This window comes from Loxodonta africana, chromosome 9 (assembly GCF_030014295.1).
Source record: "Loxodonta africana isolate mLoxAfr1 chromosome 9, mLoxAfr1.hap2, whole genome shotgun sequence".
Taxonomy (NCBI): domain Eukaryota; kingdom Metazoa; phylum Chordata; class Mammalia; order Proboscidea; family Elephantidae; genus Loxodonta; species Loxodonta africana.
Genome location: NC_087350.1, coordinates 15,023,515 through 15,041,919, shown reverse-complemented (window position 1 = coordinate 15,041,919; position 18,405 = coordinate 15,023,515). Strand labels below are relative to the sequence as shown.

The following is an 18,405-nucleotide window of genomic DNA, read 5'->3' as shown; positions in this document are numbered from 1 at the left end:
CTGGACTTGAGGATGGCCAGGCCACTCTGGTGTTTGGGCTTCTGCCTCGCTGAAAGAAGAAGTGCAGAAACCTCAGAGAGCACGCGTGTCTTCCTCATGGGGCCTGCAGGGCTTCTGGCAGAACCAGTGAGCCCGCAGCCGCGTGGAGGTGCCCCCTGCAGGCACACAGAGGCACACGTCTCTGCCCTCCTAGGCCAAGACCAGAAACAATCCACAGTTCTCCTCTGTTCTGTAGGGTTGCCATGAGTCGGAATCGACTCTATAGACACTGGGTCGGTGTTTTCCTGTTGGTTCTGGGGCTGGGACAGCCCATAGGTACTAGGCTGTCTTTCTGTGACCACCTTGGTCATCTGACTTGAGCTCCCTGCCTTCCCCGGCTGTGCTTTGAAGACAACGCGTGCCGTTCTGCCATTACTTGTCCTCACTGACAAGGCCTTTTTCCTGTAGGAAGGAAGTTCCAACTGTGCCTCAGGATATTTTTATCCTTTATAATCTGATTAATCTTTGAGGGAACAGAAGCCACTGATTTCTGCAGCACTAGTGAACTGGTGAGACCTCACCTCTTCAGGTGCTTGGGTGGGATGAATTGTTCTGCACAGTAGCCTGTGTAAGGAGCTGAGGAGAGCCTGCCGCTCAATGCCAAACCTTAAAAAAGGTAACTCTTGCAGGATTTAGGCATCTTCTAAGGGATCATGTGCTTTCCACTTGCCCCTGCACCTTTATCTTGAGCAACAACGGTAGATTAATTAATAAATTTATCCCACAAATATTTACAGTATGCCAGTTGTTGGATCCTGCCTTCTTGGAGTTACCAATCTAGCGAGGCAGACCTGTGATTGCCAATGAGTGACGGCAGATGGGGCGTGGTGTACGAGGGAGGAGGTGGGCCTGGTCCCGCAGGTTGGTTTTGGGGAAGCTCTCTGAGGAGATGCTTATTGACCTTCTAAATTACGGAAGTCCTGTGCCACATGGTTAAAAACGGCTTAGTGGCATAACATAAAATAAGGTCTCTTCTTCCCTCCCGACCTCCTCTCCCAGGCCTGCCTCCAAGAGGCAACTATTGCTAACAATTTCTGACTTTGGTGTCTTTGGTTTATCAACTTTAGACGGTATCTGCCAAGGAAAACGAAGACTGTGGCAAGTACACGGCATTTTCCTTTACCTCTCAATCTTCGTTAATGATGGCACTTGCAGCAGTAACATAGTGCTCCAAAGCTACAGTGAAGTTGTCCATACTTTGCTGTTGGTTGATCCTAAAATACTGACAGAGATAATTTATAATATAAATTCCCTCTAGAGCCAGGTAGACCCACTGAAAAAGAATTGTAATTAAAATGTTGTGGTCTAAGGGGGCTTTCAGGCGAGCTGGTGATTCAGTGAGATAGAGCACTTCTTCTCTTGGTCCTCATCAGGCTGAGCCACCACCTCAGACCACAAGGCAACTGCTGCATCGCATTCCTTTTGGTTTGGTTGTGTTGTGTTTTGCTGGCACACATCTTCCAGTAACTTTCTCATCTAAGGTGCATGGGATGTAGGGTTTGATTTCTTGCATGTCTGAAGATAAGTCTTTTTACCTTCCACTTTGAGTGTTTGTTTGGCAGGGTATAGAATTCTTGGTTCTAAGTCTGACTTTGAAGATATTGCTCCTCTGTTTTCTGGCTTCCAGGGTTGCTGACGAGGCACCACTGCCCATCTGGGCCTGTTCCTTTGCAGATATGACTGCCTTTTGAGCCTTGGTAGTCTGAAATTTCTCTGGAATGGGTCTGGATGTGGGTCATTTTTCATTTCTTCTTATCCTTTTATTTAGGATAAAAGTACTTGATACGTACTTTTATCCTAAATAGTTCTCTTTTCAGCTCTGGGCAATTCTATTCTGTTATCTCTTCTTTATGGTATCTCTTCTGTCTTATTTGAACTCCCGTTACACAGCTGTTTGAGCTTCAAGTGGTTCTTTCATCTCTCTTAATGTTTCTCATTTTCTTTTTTTTCTACTTTTCTCATTTCATCTTTGTTACTTTTTAAAAAAAATTTTTTAATTGAGGTATAATTTATATATATATTGAAATGCACATATCTTAAGTATGAAATTTGATGAGTTTTGACAAATGGATACACTAGCGTCACCCACATCCTCTGTTATGCTGTAGAACGTTTCCACTGCCCCCAAAGTTCTCATAAGCCCTTTCCCAAGCAGCTCCCCCCGTTTACCCCCATACCAGAGGCCCAACCCCTGTTAATTCAGCCTCTATACATTAGTTTTGCCTTTTCTAGAGTTTCTCGTAAATGGAATCATACAGTATGGACTCTCTTGTGCCTGGCTTCTTTTGTTCAGCAGAATGCTTTTGAATTTTATCCATATTGTCGCATGTATCAGGAATACTGATTCAGGAATTGCTGAATAGTATTCCTGTTTGGCTATACAACAATTGGTTTTTTTTTTTTGGTTCACCTGATGACACCCCCACGTGTCTGTCAGTTTGTCGTGCTGTGGGGACTTGTGTGTTGCTGTGATGCTGGAAGCTATGCCACCGGTATTCAGATACCAGTAGGGTCACCCATGGAGGACAGGTTTCAGTTGGGCTTCCAGACTAAGACAGACTAGGAAGAAGGACCCGGCAGCCTACTTCTGAAAAGCATTAGCCAGTGAAAACCTTATGAATAGCAGTGGAACATTGTCTGATATAGTGCTGGAAGATGAGCCCCCCAGGTTGGAAGGCACTCAAAAGATGACTGGGGAAGGGCTGCCTCCTCAAAGTAGAGTCGACCTTAATGACGTGGATGGAGTAAAGCTTTTGGGACCTTCATTTGTTGATGTGGCATGACTCAAAATGAGAAGAAACAGCTGCAAACATCCATTAATAATCGGAACCTGGAATGTACGAAGTATGAATCTAGGAAAATTGGAAATCGTCAAAAATGAAATGGAACACATAAACATTGATATCCTAGCATTAGTGGGCCGAAATGGACTGGTATTGGCCATTTTGAATTGGACGATCATATAGTCTGCTGTGCTGGGAATGACAACTCGAAGAGGAATGGTGTTGCATTCATCGTCAAAAAGAACGTTTCAAGATCTATCCTGAAGTACAACGCTGTCGGTGATAGGATAATATCCATACGCCTACAAGGAAGACCACTTAATACGACTATTATGCAAATTTACGCACCAGCCACTAGGGCCAAAGATGAAGAAATAAAAGATTTTTATCAGCTGCTGCAGTCTGAAATTGATCAAACATGCAATCAAGATGCATTGATAATTACTGGTAATTGGAATGCAAAAGTTGGAAACAAAAAAGAAGGATCAGTAGTTGGAAAATATGGCCTTGGTGATAGAAACAATACCAGAGATTGAATGATAGAATTTTGCAAGGCCAACAACTTCATTGCAAAAACCTTCTTTCACCAGCATAAACGGCAACTATTCACATGGACCTCGCCAGATGGAACACACAGAAATCAAATTGACTACATCTGTGGAAAGAGACGATGGAAAAGCTCAATATCATCAGTCAGAACAAGGCCAGGGGCCGAATGTGGAACAGATCATCAATTGCTCATATGCAAGTTCAAGCTGAAACTGAAGAAAATCAGAGCAAGTCCACGAGAGGCAAAATATGACCCTGAGTATATCCCACCTGAATTTAGAAACCATCTCAAGAATAGATTTGACGCATTGAACACTAGTGTCTGGAGACCAGATGAGTTGTGGAATGACATCAAGGACATAATCCATGAAGAAGGCAAGAGGTCACTGAAAAGCCAGGAAAGAAAGAAAAGACCAAGATGGATGTCAGAGGAGACTCTGAAACTTGCTCTTGAGTGTTGAGCAGCTAAAGCGAAAGGAACAACTGATGATGTAAAAGAACTGAACAGAAGATTTTTCAAAGGGCCTCTCGAGAAGACAAAGTCAAGAGTTATAATGACATATGCAAAGAGCTGGAGATGGAAAACCAAAAGGGAAGGACATGCTCGGTGTTTCTCAAGCTGAAAGAGCTGAAGAAAAAATTCAAGCCTCGAGTTGCAATAGTGAAGGATTCCATGAGGAAAATATTTAATGATGCAGGAAGCATCAAAAGGAGATGGAAGGAATACACAGAGTCATTATACCAAAAAGGATTAGTTGATATTCAACCATTTCAAGAGGCGGCATATGATCAGGAACTGATGGTACTGAAGGAAGAAATCCAAGCTGCTCTGAAGGCATTGGCGAAAAACAAAGCTTCAGGAATTGATGGACTATCAGTTGAGATGTTTCAACAAACAGATGCGGCGCTGGAGGTGCTCACTCGTCTATGCCAAGAAATACGGAAGACCGCTTCCTGGCCAACTGACTGGAAGAGATCCATATTTATGCCTATTCCCAAGAAAGGTGATCCAACCACCTGTGGAAATTATAGAACAATATCGTTAATATCACATGCAAGCAAAATTTTGCTGAAGATCATTCAAAAACGGCTGCAGCAGTATATCAACAGGGAACTGCCAGAAATTCAGGCCGGTTTCAGAAGAGGACGTGGAACCAGGGATATCATTGCTGATGTCAGATGGATCCTGGGTGAAAGCAGAGAATACCAGAAGGATGTTTACCTGTGTTTTATTGGCTATGCAAAGGCATTCAACTGTGTGGATCATAACAAACTATGGATAACATTGAGAAGAATGGGAATTCCAGAGCACTTAATTGTGCTCATGAGAAACCTTTACATAGATCAAGAGGCAGTTGTTTGGACAGAACAAGGGGATGCTGATTGGTTTAAAGTCAGGAAAGGTGTGAGTCAGGGTTGTATTCTTTCACCATACCTATTTAATCTGTATGCTGAACAAATAATACGAGAAGCTGGACTATATGAAGCACAGGGCATCAGGATTGGAGGAAGACTCATTAACAACCTGCATTATGCAGATGACACAACCTTCCTTGCTGAAAGTGAAGAGGACTTGAAGCACTTACTGATGAAGATCAAAGACCACAGCCTTCAGTATGGATTACACCTCAACATAAAGAAAACAAAAATCCTCACAACTGGACCAATGAACAAGATCATGAGAAACAGAGAAAAGATTGAAGTTGTCAAGGATTTCATTTTACTTGGATCCACAATCAACAGCTGTGGAAGCAGCAGTGAAGAAATCAAAAGACGCGTTGTATTGGGCAAATCTGCTGCAAAGGACCTCTTCAAAGTGTTGAAGAGCAAAGATGTCACCCTGAAGGCTAAGGTGCGCCTGACCCAAGCCATGGTATTTTCAATCACATCATATGCATGTGAAAGCTGGACGATAAATAAGGAAGACCGAAGAAGAGTTGACGCCTTTGAATTGTGGTGTTGGCAAAGACTGTTGAATATACCATGGACTGCCAAAAGAATGAACAAATCTGTCTTGGAAGAAGTGTAGCCAGAGTGCTCCTTAGAGGCAAGGATGCCGAGACTGTGTCTTACATACTTTGGACATGTTGTCAGGAGGGATCAGTCCCTGGAGAAGGACATCATGCTTGGCAGGGTACAGGGTCAGCAGAAAAGAAGAAGACCCTCAACGAGGTGAATTGACACAGTGGCTGCAACAATGAGCTCAAGCATAACAACGATTGTAAGGATGGCACAGGACCGGGCAGTGTTTTTTTCTGTTGTGCATCGGGTTGCTATGAGTCGGAACCAACTCGACGGCACCTAACAACAACCTGATGACAGACATTTTGACTGTTTCCAGTTGGGGCTATTATGAATAAAAATGCTATGAAAATTTGTACACATGTTCTGTGGATATGTGTTTTCATTTCTTTTGAGTAAATACCTGGGAGTGGAGCTGGTGAGTCACAGAGAAAACCGCCAAGTAGTTCTTCAGAGTAGTTGTGCAGTTTCTACTTCTATCAGCAACGCAGAAGAGTTCCAGTTTCTCCACATCCTCACCAATAGTTGGTATCATCAGTTGTTTTAATCTAGTCCTTCTAGTGGATGTGAGGAATCTCTGGGTGGTGCAAATGGTTAATATGCTTGGTTGCTAACCCAAAGGTTGGAGGTTCGAGTCCACCCAGAAGAACTTTGAAAGAAAGATCTGATGATCTACTTCAGAAAAATCAGCCATTGAAAACCCTGTGGAGCTCAGTTCTACTCTGACACACATGGGGTTGCCACAAGTTGGAATGGACTCCATAGCAACTGGTAGTGAGTGTGAGCTGGTGTCCCTTGTGGTTTAAATAACTTTTTTTTTGATGACTAATGATGCTGAGGAGCCTTTCATGTGCTTGTTAGCCATTTTTGTGTCTTCTTTTGTGAAATAGCAGTTCATGCCTTTTTTTTTCCTGCTTCTACCATTTTCATGTTTGTATACCTTTTAATGTTTTCAAAATTAATAGTACTTATTTTTAGAGCACTTTTGGGTTTCTAGAAAAATTGCACAGAAAGTACAGAGAGCTCCCATCTTCCCTCTCTGAAACAGGTTCACCTGTTAATATCTTGCATTTTCTGTTGTACGTTTGCTACAACTGGTGAACCAATGTTGATGTATTGTTGTTAACTCAAGTCCACAGTTTTCATTCGGGTTTATGTGTTGTAGCTCATGTCTTTTTTGTTATTTACTCATGGGAGCTCTCTGTGTTCTACATGTGAGTCCTTTGTCAAATATATGTCAGTGTGTGGCTTGACTTTTATTTTCTACAATAAACCATCATTTTGGGTGAACAGACATGTTTCCACTTTATTATCTAGATTTTATTTTTGTATTTAGTGTTTCATTGGATTACAGAATATTTTATTTTAAAAACATAGTTTTAATTTGCAAGAACTCTTTCTTGATTGTTCCCTTTTAAAAAATAAAGTTGCTCTTATTTACGTGTATAAACTTCTTGAATCTCTAGGAGGATACGTATTAGATTTTTTCAGGGTTGCCTTTTGGTCCAAAAATTATTTGTTTTTCTGGGTGCAGGTATGCTGATGATTTCTCCTGGCAGTTTTTACTGCGCTGCTGACCGTCGGTTGTGCAGCCTCATGTATGAATGAAGGCCTGGTGCCGGGGAGGGTTTGTGTGTCAAGGGGCAGGGCAGCAGGGTGTGGTGGAAGGAAGAATGGTCTGATGAGTACCATAGCCATTTGGGATCTAATTCCTTCACAAGATGGTTCTCACCACAACCACAGACCTCTTTTCTTCTCTGTATCAGATTCTGTACTTGAAATTCTTTGAGGGGTCTGGGCTTGCATTTTTTCCAGCTCTGACTTCTCCATTCATCTTTACAAAGTCACAGTGTTCTCTCTTCCTGGAACTCCTCAGAGCTTTGCTGTTCCTGAGTTCAGTCGTGTTGACAGTTTCCCTCTAGTAGTATGCTTGTCACATTTTTGGTATTTTGATATTTTGGTGACTGGTGTGTGCCTGGTCAGCCTCTTGGACCAGTGGTCATGATGGGGGACAAGTACTCCAGGCGCAAAGGTGCTAGAGAAATGACCTTGGAGTATTTGCCGAAAGGAAAGAAGGCTGGTGGCTGGGCCCTGGAGGTGAAATTTCAACTTGTGAGCTACCGTTGGAAACACACAGAGCGTTTGGGGTCGTGTGAACTCTTTGAGTTATATTCTGAGTGGTGTTGAGAATCCACTGGAGGATTTGAGGCAGGGAAGTACATGAGGCAGGGGGCCCAAGGTGGGAGGCGGGTAGTGCTTACACTGGAGGGATGTAGTGGAGGAGAAGGAAAGCAAGGCTGGAACATGGATGGGGCCGAAGGCCGGGAAGGCGCTGCTGAGCAGGGTCTGCATATCGTTGTGGCTCCCTGGTTCAGTTCCACCTGGTGAACGGACAACCCCCTGGGTAGATTTGGGCACGTGATGAGCGCATTGTGTGGCCAGCACCTTGGAAGCCTGGGGCTCTGGTGTGAAACGGATGATGTGTTTGCTGTTTCCTGCTTTAAGAGTGAGGCCAGCTGAGTGGTTCTCTATGCTTAGCTTGCCTGTGCTATGGTTTGCTGCCTGTGTGCTCAGACGTGTGTCCAGGACACCAGCTGTGTCTGCTGGTGCTTCTTGCACCACCGGCCTGGCCACTGGCTCAGGGATATTAGGTTGCTGACTGTATTTTCCTTCTCTGTTCTAAGCACTGACTCTGGTACTTGTCAACATCCCCATCCTTAAAAACCTCATGCCCTTCTGACTTCTGGTTCTAGTGTGTCATGGACTTGAACACTTTAATTAGAATTGCGTGATCTTTAGAATTAAAGATGTTTATGATGCACTGTTGCTGTGATGCTGGAAGCTATGCCACCTGTATTCAAATACCAACAGGGTTACCCTGGGTGGACAGGTCTCACTGGAGCAAGACAGAGTAGGAAGAAGGACCTGGCTGGCGGTCTACTTCTCGAAAAAATTGGCCAGCAAAAACCTTATGGATAGCAGTGGAACATTGTCTGATGTCGTGCTGGAAGATGTGCCCCTCATGTTGGAAGATACTCAAAGTACGATTGGGGAAGAGCTGACTCCTCGAAATAGTCGACCTTAATGACATGGATGGAGTCAAGCTTTTGGGACCTTTGTTTACCGATGTGACTCAAAATGAGAAGAAACAGCCACAAACATCCATTAATAATCAGAATGTGGAATATATGAAGTATGAACCTAGGAAAATTGGAAGTCATCAAAAATGAAATGGAATGCATAAAGGTAAATACCCTAGGCATTAGTGAGCTGAAGTGGGCTGGTATTGGCCATTTTGAATCAGACAGTCTACTATGCCAAAAAACCAAACCAAACCCATTGCTGTCGAGTCAATTCCGACTATGCTGGGAATGACAAATTGAAGAGGAATGGTGCCACATTCATCATCAAAAAAAAACATTTCAAGATCTATCCTGAAGTATAATGCTGTTGGTCATAGGATAATATTCATATGCCTACAAGGAAGACCTCCTAATATGACTATTATTCAAATTTATGCACCAGTCACTAAAGCCAAAGATGAGGAAATTGAAGATTTTTGCCAACTTCTGCAGTCTGAAATCAATCAAACATGTAGTCAGGATACATTGATAATTACTGGTGATTAGAATGCAGGAGTTGGAAACAAAAAAGAAGGCTTGGTAGTTGGAAAATGTGGTCTTGGTGATAGAAACAGTGCATGATAGAATTTTACAAGACCAATGACTTATTCATTGCAAATACCTTTTTTCATCAACTTAAATGGCGACTGTACATGTGGACCTCACCTGATGGAAAACAGCGGAAACAAATCGACTGTATCTGTGGAAATGGACGGTGGAGAAGCTCAATATCATCAGTCAGAACAAGGCCAGGGACCGACTGCAGAAAAGACCATCAATTGCTCATATGCAAATTTAAGTTGAAGATGAAGAAAATTAAAAGTCCACAAGAACCAAAATACAACCTTGAGTATATCCCACCTTAATTTGGAGACCATCTGAAGAACAGATTTGATGTATTGAACACTAATGACTGAAGACCAGACGAGTTGTGGGGTAACATCTAGGATATCACACATGATAAAAGCTAAGGGCCATTAGAAAGATGGGAAAGAAAAGACTAAAATGGATGTCAGAGAGATTCCAAAACTTGCTCTTGAACATAGACTAGCTAAAGCTAATGGAAGAAATGAAATAAAAGAACTGAACAGAAGATTTAAAAGGACAGCTCGGGAGGACAAAGTGAAGTATTATAATGAAATGTGCAAAGTCCTGGAGTTAGAAAACCAAAAGGGAAGAACACACTCAGCATTTCTCAAGCTGAAAGAACTGAAGAAGAAATTCAGCTGAATTTTTTTCAGGCTTCCAGTTGCAATTTTGAAGGATTTTTTGGGCAAAATATTGAACGACTCAGGAGGCCTCAAAAGAAGATAGGAGGAATACACAGAGCACTGTACCAAAAAGAAATGGTCGAGTTCAGCCATTTCAGGAGGTAACATATGATCAAGAATTGGTGGTATTGAAGGAAGAAGTCGAAGCTGCACTGACAAAAAAAAAAAGCCAAACTCATTGCTATTGAGTTGATTCTGACTCATAGTTGACCCTATAGGACAGAGAACTGCTCCATACGGTTTCAAAGGAGCACATGGTAGATTTGAACTGCGACCTTTTGGTTAGTGGTCGTAGCTCTTAACCACTACGCCACCAGGGCATTGGCAAAAATCAATGCTCCAGGAATTGCCAGACCAATTGAGATGTTTCAGCTAACAGATACAACGCTGAAAGTGCTCATTTGTCTATGCCAGTAAATTTGGAAGACAGCTACTACCTGGCCAACCGACCAGAAGGGATCTGTATTTAAGCCTATTCCAAAGAAGGCGATCCAACAGAATGCAGACATTATCGAACAATATCATTAGTATCACACACAAGTAAAATTTTGCTGAAGATAATTAAAAAATGGTTGCAGCAGTACCCCGACAAGGAACTGCCAGAAATTCAGGCTGAATTCAGAAGAGGCCGTGGAACAACCAGTGTCATTGCTGATGTCAGATGGATCTTGGCTGAAAGCGGAGAATACCAGAAAGATGTTTACCAGTGTTTTATTGACTATGCAAAGGCATTTGACTGTGTGGGTAATAAATTATGGGTAACATTGAGAGGAATAGGAATTCCAGAATATTTAATTGTGCTCACGTGCACTGTACATAGGCCAAGAGACAGTCATTTGAACAGAACAAGGGGTTACTCCATGGTTTAAAATCAGGAAAGGCATTTGTCAGGGTTGTATTCTTTCACTATATTTATTCAATCTGTATGCTGAGCAAATAATCCAAGAAGCTGGGCTATATGAAGAAGAACATGGCATCAGGATTGGTGGAAGACTAATTAACAACCTGCGATATGCAGCTGACACAACCTTGCTTGCTCAAAGTGAAGAGGACTTGAAGCACTTACTGATGAAGATCAAAGACTTCAGCCTTCAGTGTGGATTATACCTCAACATAAAGAAAACAAAAATCCTCACAACTGGACTAATAACCAACATCATGATAAACAGAGAAAATATTGAAGTTTTCAAGGATTTCATTTTACTTGGATCTGCAATCAATGCCCATGGAAACAGCAGCCAAGAAATCAAACAACACATTGCATTGGGCAAATCTGCTGCAAAAGACCTCTTTAAAGTGTTGAAAAGCAATGATGTCACCTTGAGAATTAAGGTACACCTGCCCCAAGCCATGGTATTTTCAGTTGCCTCATATGCGTGTGAAAGTTGGACAGTGAATGAGAAGACCAAAGAAGAGTTGATGTCTTTAAATTATAGTGTTGGTGAAGAATGTTGAAGAATGGATTGCCAGAAGAACGAACAAGAATGGACAGACTTCGTCTCACATACTTTGGACATGTTATCAGGAGGGATCAGTCCCTGGAGAAGGACATCATGCTTGATAAAGTAGAAGGTCAATGAGAAAGAGGAAGGCCTCTGATGAGATGGATTGGCACAGTGGCTGCAATAATAGACTCAAATATAGCAACAATTGTGAGGATGGTGCAGGACTGGGCAGTGTTTTGTTCTGTTGTACATAGGGTCGGTATGAGTCAGAACTCTCTTGATGGTGCCTAGCAACAACAACAACAACAACAGAATGAACTGATGTTTCATTCTTTTAAAAAACACTCAGTAAATGATTTTTGTGGAAACAAAGTTCTCAGAGGTGTTTTTTTAAGATCATTTTTTCTTTTTTTTATTATGCTTTAAGTGAAAGTTTACAAATCAAGTCAGTCTCTCATACAAAAACTTAAATTCAGCTTGCTATGTACTCCTAGCTGCTCTCTCCCTCATGAGACAGCACACTCCTCCTCTCCACCTTGTATTCCTCATGTCCTTTCAACTGGCTCCTGTTCCCCTCTGCCTTCTCCTCTCGTCTCCAGATAGGAGCTGCCCACATAGTCCCATGTGTCTACTTGAGCCAAGAAGCTCACTCCTCACCAGTATCATTTTCTGTCCTAAAGTCCAGCCTAATCCCTGCCTGAAGAGTTGGCTTTGGGAATGGTTCCAGTCTTGGCTAACAGAAGGTCCAGGGACCATGACCTCTGGGGCCCTTTTAATCTCAGTGAGACCATTAAGTCAGATCTTTTTACAAGAATTCAAAGTCTGCATCCCACTTTTCTCCAGCTCCATCAGGGACTCTCTGTTGTGTTCCCTGTCAGGGTATTCATTGGTTGTAGCCAGGCACCATCTAGTTCTTCCAGTCTCAGGCTGATATAGTCTGTTTATGTGACCCTTTCTGTCTCTTGGGCTCATATTTACCTTGTGTCTTTGGTGGTCTTTATTCTCCTTTGCTCCAGGTGGGTTGAAACCAATTGATGCATCTTAAATGGTCGCTTGCTAGCGTTTAAGACCCCAGACGCCACTCACCAAGGTGGGATGCAGAATGTTTTCATGGAAAAAGTTACTAGTTGCCATCTAGTCGGCTCCAACTTATAGACCTCATGTACAATAGAACAAAATGTTGCCCAGTTCTGCCCTATTATCACAGTCATAGGTATGCATGAGTCCATTGTCGTTGCCTCTTATCTTCCAGCTCTACTATGTTAAACAGTGTTTTGTTGTGATCCGTAGGGTTTATATTGACAGAGTTTGCAAGTAGATCACTGGGCCTTCCTTGGTAGTCTTAGTCTAGAAGCTCAGCTGACATCTTTCCATCATGGGTGACCTTGCTGGTATTTGAAATACTGGTGGCATAGGTGCTAGCATCATAGCGGCATGCAAGCCACCACAGTACGACTGACAGATGGGTGGAAGATAGAAAATGTACAGGGACCTGGAAGTCTGAGTTGGTGAGCCATTTTGCTTCCCAGGAATTCCTATTGCAGAGGTCCTGGTGCTGTCTCCTGGATGGCGGAGGCTGGGCTCCAATGGCACCTTGCAGGGCCGAGTGCCCCAGATCCGCAGAGAAGCCACACAGCCCCTGTAGTGCATGGAGCAGCTTCTGCGTGGGGCCATGTTCAGGGTATCCGCGTTTGGAGCCTGCATTCTGCCGCATTCTGTTATGTGGCCTGCTGGATTTAGAACATTCTTCTAAAACCTTTCTTTTGAAACTTGGTGGCAGAAAAGCTCAGTGTGCACTGTGCTTTGGGGACATGAGGCTACCTTTGAGACCTCGGAACCGGGTCAGACTTCACAAGCTCCCTTCTGATGGCCTAGTTCTTTCCTTCCGCTGTGTACGGTAAGCCCGAGAAAGTGACCTGTCACCAGCTATAAAGCACCAGCATGACCAGCCCTTCCCGTCTTACCCCCCACTCTGGAAAAGACCTTTATGGGGGCTGGGCTGCACATTTGTCCCTACTGTCTGTGTCTCTGTCCTCCCCCAGGACAGGAAACTCACCAAGCTGGAGCGGCAGCGGTTTAAGGAGGAGGCCGAGATGCTGAAAGGCCTGCAGCACCCCAACATTGTGCGATTCTACGACTTCTGGGAGTCCAGTGCTAAAGGGAAGCGGTGCATCGTGCTGGTGACAGAACTGATGACCTCAGGGACGCTGAAGACGTAAGTGTGCCACCTTGCTTGCCAAGCTTGCAATGTGTCTCAGTGTGGGGCACTAGGGCTGTGTGAGTAGGGGGTGGTGGTACGGTCTGGATGATTCGCTGGGTCCACACCCCTTCTCTAGAGTGTCCCTGTTTGCATGATAAGTTATAGGATCCTCTCAGCAACAGGAAGCCTCCACAATGAAAAGAAACACATCAAAGCAACCTTGGCAGTTGTCTCTTAGCATTGGGCTTCTTCAGGCCCCATTCTTCAGAGATCACAGAGGAAATCTGTACCTTAGCTTGTTCCCCCTTTCCCCCGCATTCGACGTCCTGTTCCATGTGGTAGATTCTGTGTGGGACAGCAGTTGTGCAGATGACTGGAATCATTTACTTCCTTGAGAGCTTATATGCTTGTTGTGTCTGAGGCTTTGTTGCTACTGAGGTTCAGCTTCAGCCTGGGCCCTAGCGCACACACACCAATGGTGTGGGAAGTGGGCTGTTGTCAGGGCGGGACCATGGCAAAGTAGAGCCCACTGCCATGAGAACCGTCCCCTCTCCTTGTGGACTGGACTGAATGTGCAATCAGGCCCCATGGGGAAGGAGTCAGCATAGGGATCCTGGTGGCCTGTCACTCTTTACTGAGGACCCTGGTCTGTGCTCTCTAGAGAGGGGAGCAGCCCACCTCTGGGTGGGCACAGTCCTGTCTGCAGAAATGCTCCAGCTCACAGGTGAACAAGTGGGAACCCGACACGGGGCTTCTCTCCCAGCCTTGCCCACCTCCTTCTCCAGGGACTGGAGACACAGCCGCCTGGGTGTGGGGACTGGGCCTTGGACTTCAGGTCCTGTGTTGTCCCCCAGGCCCGGCCCCTCCGGGCTCTGAGGTGTTCCTGGAACCCCATCCTGTTGCAGCAGTATACTGGGGACACCGACATCCTATCCTGATGACAGCAGTGTTGTGGCTGGGTGAGGTTGAGCAGTGCTCCCCTGTGGGAAGAAGTTAGTGCAGGGCCAGTGACTCTTCAGAGCCGGCCTGGCTGCCCGCTCTGGGCCTGGCTGACCAGCTTATGCCTTGGGCCTGGGCAGCACTGCTCGTTCCCTCTTGTGTGGTGGCATTCTCACACCGTCCCCACCTGCACACGGGTGGGGTGCTAACGGAAGGCCCAGCCTGACCACTTCAGTGGAGCCTGGCAAAGGACATGCTGCCCCGCTGCTTGGTGAGTGTGCTGTGCCTTCTCCTCAGGTACCTGAAACGGTTCAAGGTGATGAAGCCCAAAGTCCTCCGCAGCTGGTGCCGGCAGATCCTGAAAGGCCTGTTGTTTTTGCACACAAGGACGCCTCCCATCATCCACCGAGATCTGAAATGTGACAATATTTTCATCACCGGGCCAACTGGGTCAGTGAAGATTGGCGACTTGGGCCTGGCCACCCTCAAAAGAACATCGTTCGCCAAAAGCGTGATAGGTATGCTGGTCTGTCCCTTCTCTGAGGCCCGGGAGCCTGGGGTCTGGGCGGGGCTCAGGCAGGCCAGTGTCTGGTTTGCTTGCCCCCTTTGGGCCTAGGGCAGGGGCCTGGTGGGAGGGGCTGGGATGGCCTCCATTTGTTTCCGCTATCCCTGCCCCCATCCCTCTGGCTGCCAAGCCTAGGGGATTATGCCCACCTGGGGGGCAGCTGTCTGCTGGAGGAAGAGATGACAGGTGCCGGCTCTCCCACCTGGCCTTTCACACTGCTGGGACTGACCTAAGCCATCTTTCTCACTGGGCCCCTGGCTGGTGGTCTAGGCAGGGAGGTGGGACATTGCAGAGGGACGGTCCAGTGTGGGTGGGAAGAGTGGAGGACACCCATGCCTGGGCACAGGGATGGCTTGTGGGATGATGCTGGTCTGGTCTTTGGAGGCTGTGGAGGCCTCAGGAGGGGAGAACATGGGACATCTGGAGATCAAACATGACTAGACAAGGGGCAGAGTGAACGTGGCGGTGGGTGGGAAGGTGGGTGCAGATGGACGGCCAACAGGCATGCTGAGAGCTGACTTTGCATCTGTCTTTCTCATCTTTCACTAGTCTGCTCAGAGGCCACTTCTCTTGGAAACCTACCCCCTGCATCCTGGGCTTCCTGGGCCCTTGGCTGCTGTATGGGGGCGTGGTGTTTGTATCTTGTCCTTTGTGTGCCCAGCCCCAGGTAGGCGCAGTGTTCACCCACACCGGAGGGCTGCTGGACCTGGGAGAACATTTTGAAATGAGAACACTTGGAGGATATATGGGTTCAGACCAGTGGTGTCCCTAGTGGGAGGTGGGGGGTGGGTGCGGACTGCACCAGGTGACATTGTCAGAGGGGTGACACCAAAATGACAGTCTATAAAATTTTTGTCCCGTGATTTGACAGAAATTTATTATTTTTTATAAAAATATCCCTACAGTTAGTTACAACAACAAAAATGTTTTTCGTAAGCCCAGCTTACCTGTATCAATATATCTATAAGGCTAAAACTCAATAAAAAAAACTCAATACTATAGCATAATTGACTTTGGGAACCTTCTAATGTGCTCCAGTCAGAGCTGTTGTTGTTACCCAATTGCAGTGATGCTTTGAATCACATGGTTTCATCTGCACAGGCTATAAGCACATGCTGTTGTTTTTGTAGTTGTTGATTTTGTCAAATTTTCTAGTGTTTCAACTACACTATCGTGGTAATTAGCATAGAGGGTGACACCAACCCTAGTGACACACTGGTTCAGACTTGTGGAACACGGTATCGGGGTCAGGCAGCACCAGATTGTGCTGGCAGCTGCATCAGAAGAGCCCTGTGTGAGCAAGTCCCTGGTAGGAGAACTGGGGAGCACCAGCAGGCCAGGACGAGGCTGACATCAGGGCTCTGTGCCTTACTGGCTTGTGGCACACTTTGGGGCATTGCTTGGCCTGTTTGCAGGAAATAAAGCCGTTGGTGGGGTCTGAAAACTATGCTTTGGTTGGCAGTGTGTTCAGAGTGTTCAGTTTGTGGAAGGGTGTTTGCCCAGGCTACCCCTTGATAGGGCCTCAGGTAGCTTTGGGGGATGGGAGTGACAGGGCAGGGACTCTGGAATCTCGGGGCCTGCTAAAGCACCACACCACTGGCAGCCCTCAGTTTCTCTGTTTGTGAGATGGGAAGCTGGGAGGTTGGGCAGGTGATGGGCACTCTGTCCTGGAGAGGCCGAGAGCAATACTCAACTGGGGGGCCGCGCACCCTAGGGCTCTGCATCCTTGTTGGTTGCAGGGCAGCTTTTGCAAATTTGGCCCCAGAAAGTGTTAGGGGTCTCAGACACTGGGTTAGTTGGGTGGCAGGAGGGCAACTTGGAAACCACCTGTCTCAGGACAGAGCATACTGGCAAAAAGCTACTGAGGTGCCCAGCAGAGGGGGGCCTCTGAGCTTTCTCTGACCACAGGCTCCGTTCCCTTGAAATGAGGCTCAGAGTTGCAGGGCCAGGTGGGTGCTGTGTGTTGAGATGGAGCCTGACTGTGCTCAGTGAGCGTGAGGTCCAGCCCTGCGGGGTATCCCTGGGTGAAGTACCAGTGAGAGAGGCTGGGAGCAAGGAGCCCACATCCTTAGCTATCTGGTCCTCATGGGAATGTGCATGGATCATCTGGGGTGCTAGGCAGTGAGCAGACAAATAGCTATGAGTGGGAGGCCTAGAGGGAGGGGGGACCTACCCAGGCCTGCCAATGGGGTGACTCCCACCAGGCCTGCCAGTAGGGGGACTCCCACCCAGGCCTGCCAGTGGGGGGACTCCCACCCAGGCCTGCCAGTGGGGGGACTCCCAACCAGGTCTGCCAGTGGGGGGACTCCCACCCAGGCCTGCCAGTGGGGGGACTCCCAACCAGGCCTGCCAGTGGGGTGACTCTCACCCAGGCCTACCAATGAGGGGACTCCCACCCAGGCCTGCTAATGAGGGGACTCCCACCCAGGCCTGCTAATGGCATTGGCCCAGTTGCCCAGATTGGTGCTTGCCCTGGTGGTAAAATGGGCTGAGTCCTCCTGGGGTCTGCATTCCCCGTGGACATGCCAGCCTAGAGTGGCTGCCTCTCCTCTCCCCTGCCCTGCCCTTCAGGAGCAGGAGCCTCCCTCTGTGCCTCCGTTGTGGGGTGGGAGGGGGCAGTGGATACGTGAGCTCATTTCTGGCCCAGTGTCCAAGCTTTTTCTCTGGCACTTTAGCTGTGACCCACTTGGCAATGCTTCATCAGCAGTGGCTCTCAGTGTGTGCCCAGGGCTCAGGAAAACTCTGAAAAAGCCTCTGCTGGGTTTTGTGCTGCCCTGAAAGCAGTGTAGGGGCCCTCGAGGCTCTGGCCAAGGGCGGTCATCCCTGGGGCCTCCAGTGGGAGGAGGAGTCTGCAGATAGAGCAAGATGTGTTGGTGAGCATGCAGGCATAGTCCGCCTCGGTGCCACGGCCCCAGCTCTGGGGACGTGCCGTGATGCCATGAGCTCACAGAACTCTACCTCAGATGTCACTTATCCAGAAAAGCCCCTGTCTGCATGATGGAGGCAGGACGGGGGAGGCGGCACGCACACGATGGCTGAGAGGCTGGCCTTGGCCCTTGGCAACTCAGACCAGGCACTGTGATGTCTTAGTTTTTACAGGCAGACATGCCTGTAAGGTCTATGGACACCCTCCTGGGGACCTGCAGGGAAGGACACAGGGGCAAGAGGTGCCTGCTGGCCATGAAGCCCGGTGGCTTATAGATGACAGCACAGCCCACGGAATGAGGACAGCAGATGGGACCCATAGCTACTGACAAACAGTGACATGCCACATTTGAGGGCTGCTGGGTGGGCAATGAGCACATAGATCTGTACATAATGGACACACATATACAGCGTGCACATACATGCACAGAGACACACAGTGTGCACACATACACACGTGCGTGCACATACATGTACAGAGACACATACACAGTGCACTAATACATATGCATGCATACCTACATACATGCACACAGACATACATG

General features: G+C 46.7%; 1 protein-coding gene across 1 annotated transcript in view; it reads left to right on the top strand.

Moving 5' to 3' along the window:
* The window catches only part of LOC100659866 (serine/threonine-protein kinase WNK2), a 122,701-nt gene that overhangs the window by 76,677 nt on the left and 27,619 nt on the right, over positions 1–18,405 (top strand). The window contains exons 2-3 of the mRNA XM_064290970.1: positions 13,274–13,446; positions 14,668–14,888. Coding sequence (XP_064147040.1) covers positions 13,274–13,446; positions 14,668–14,888 — 394 coding nt within the window. The remainder of the gene's footprint in view (positions 1–13,273; positions 13,447–14,667; positions 14,889–18,405) is intronic.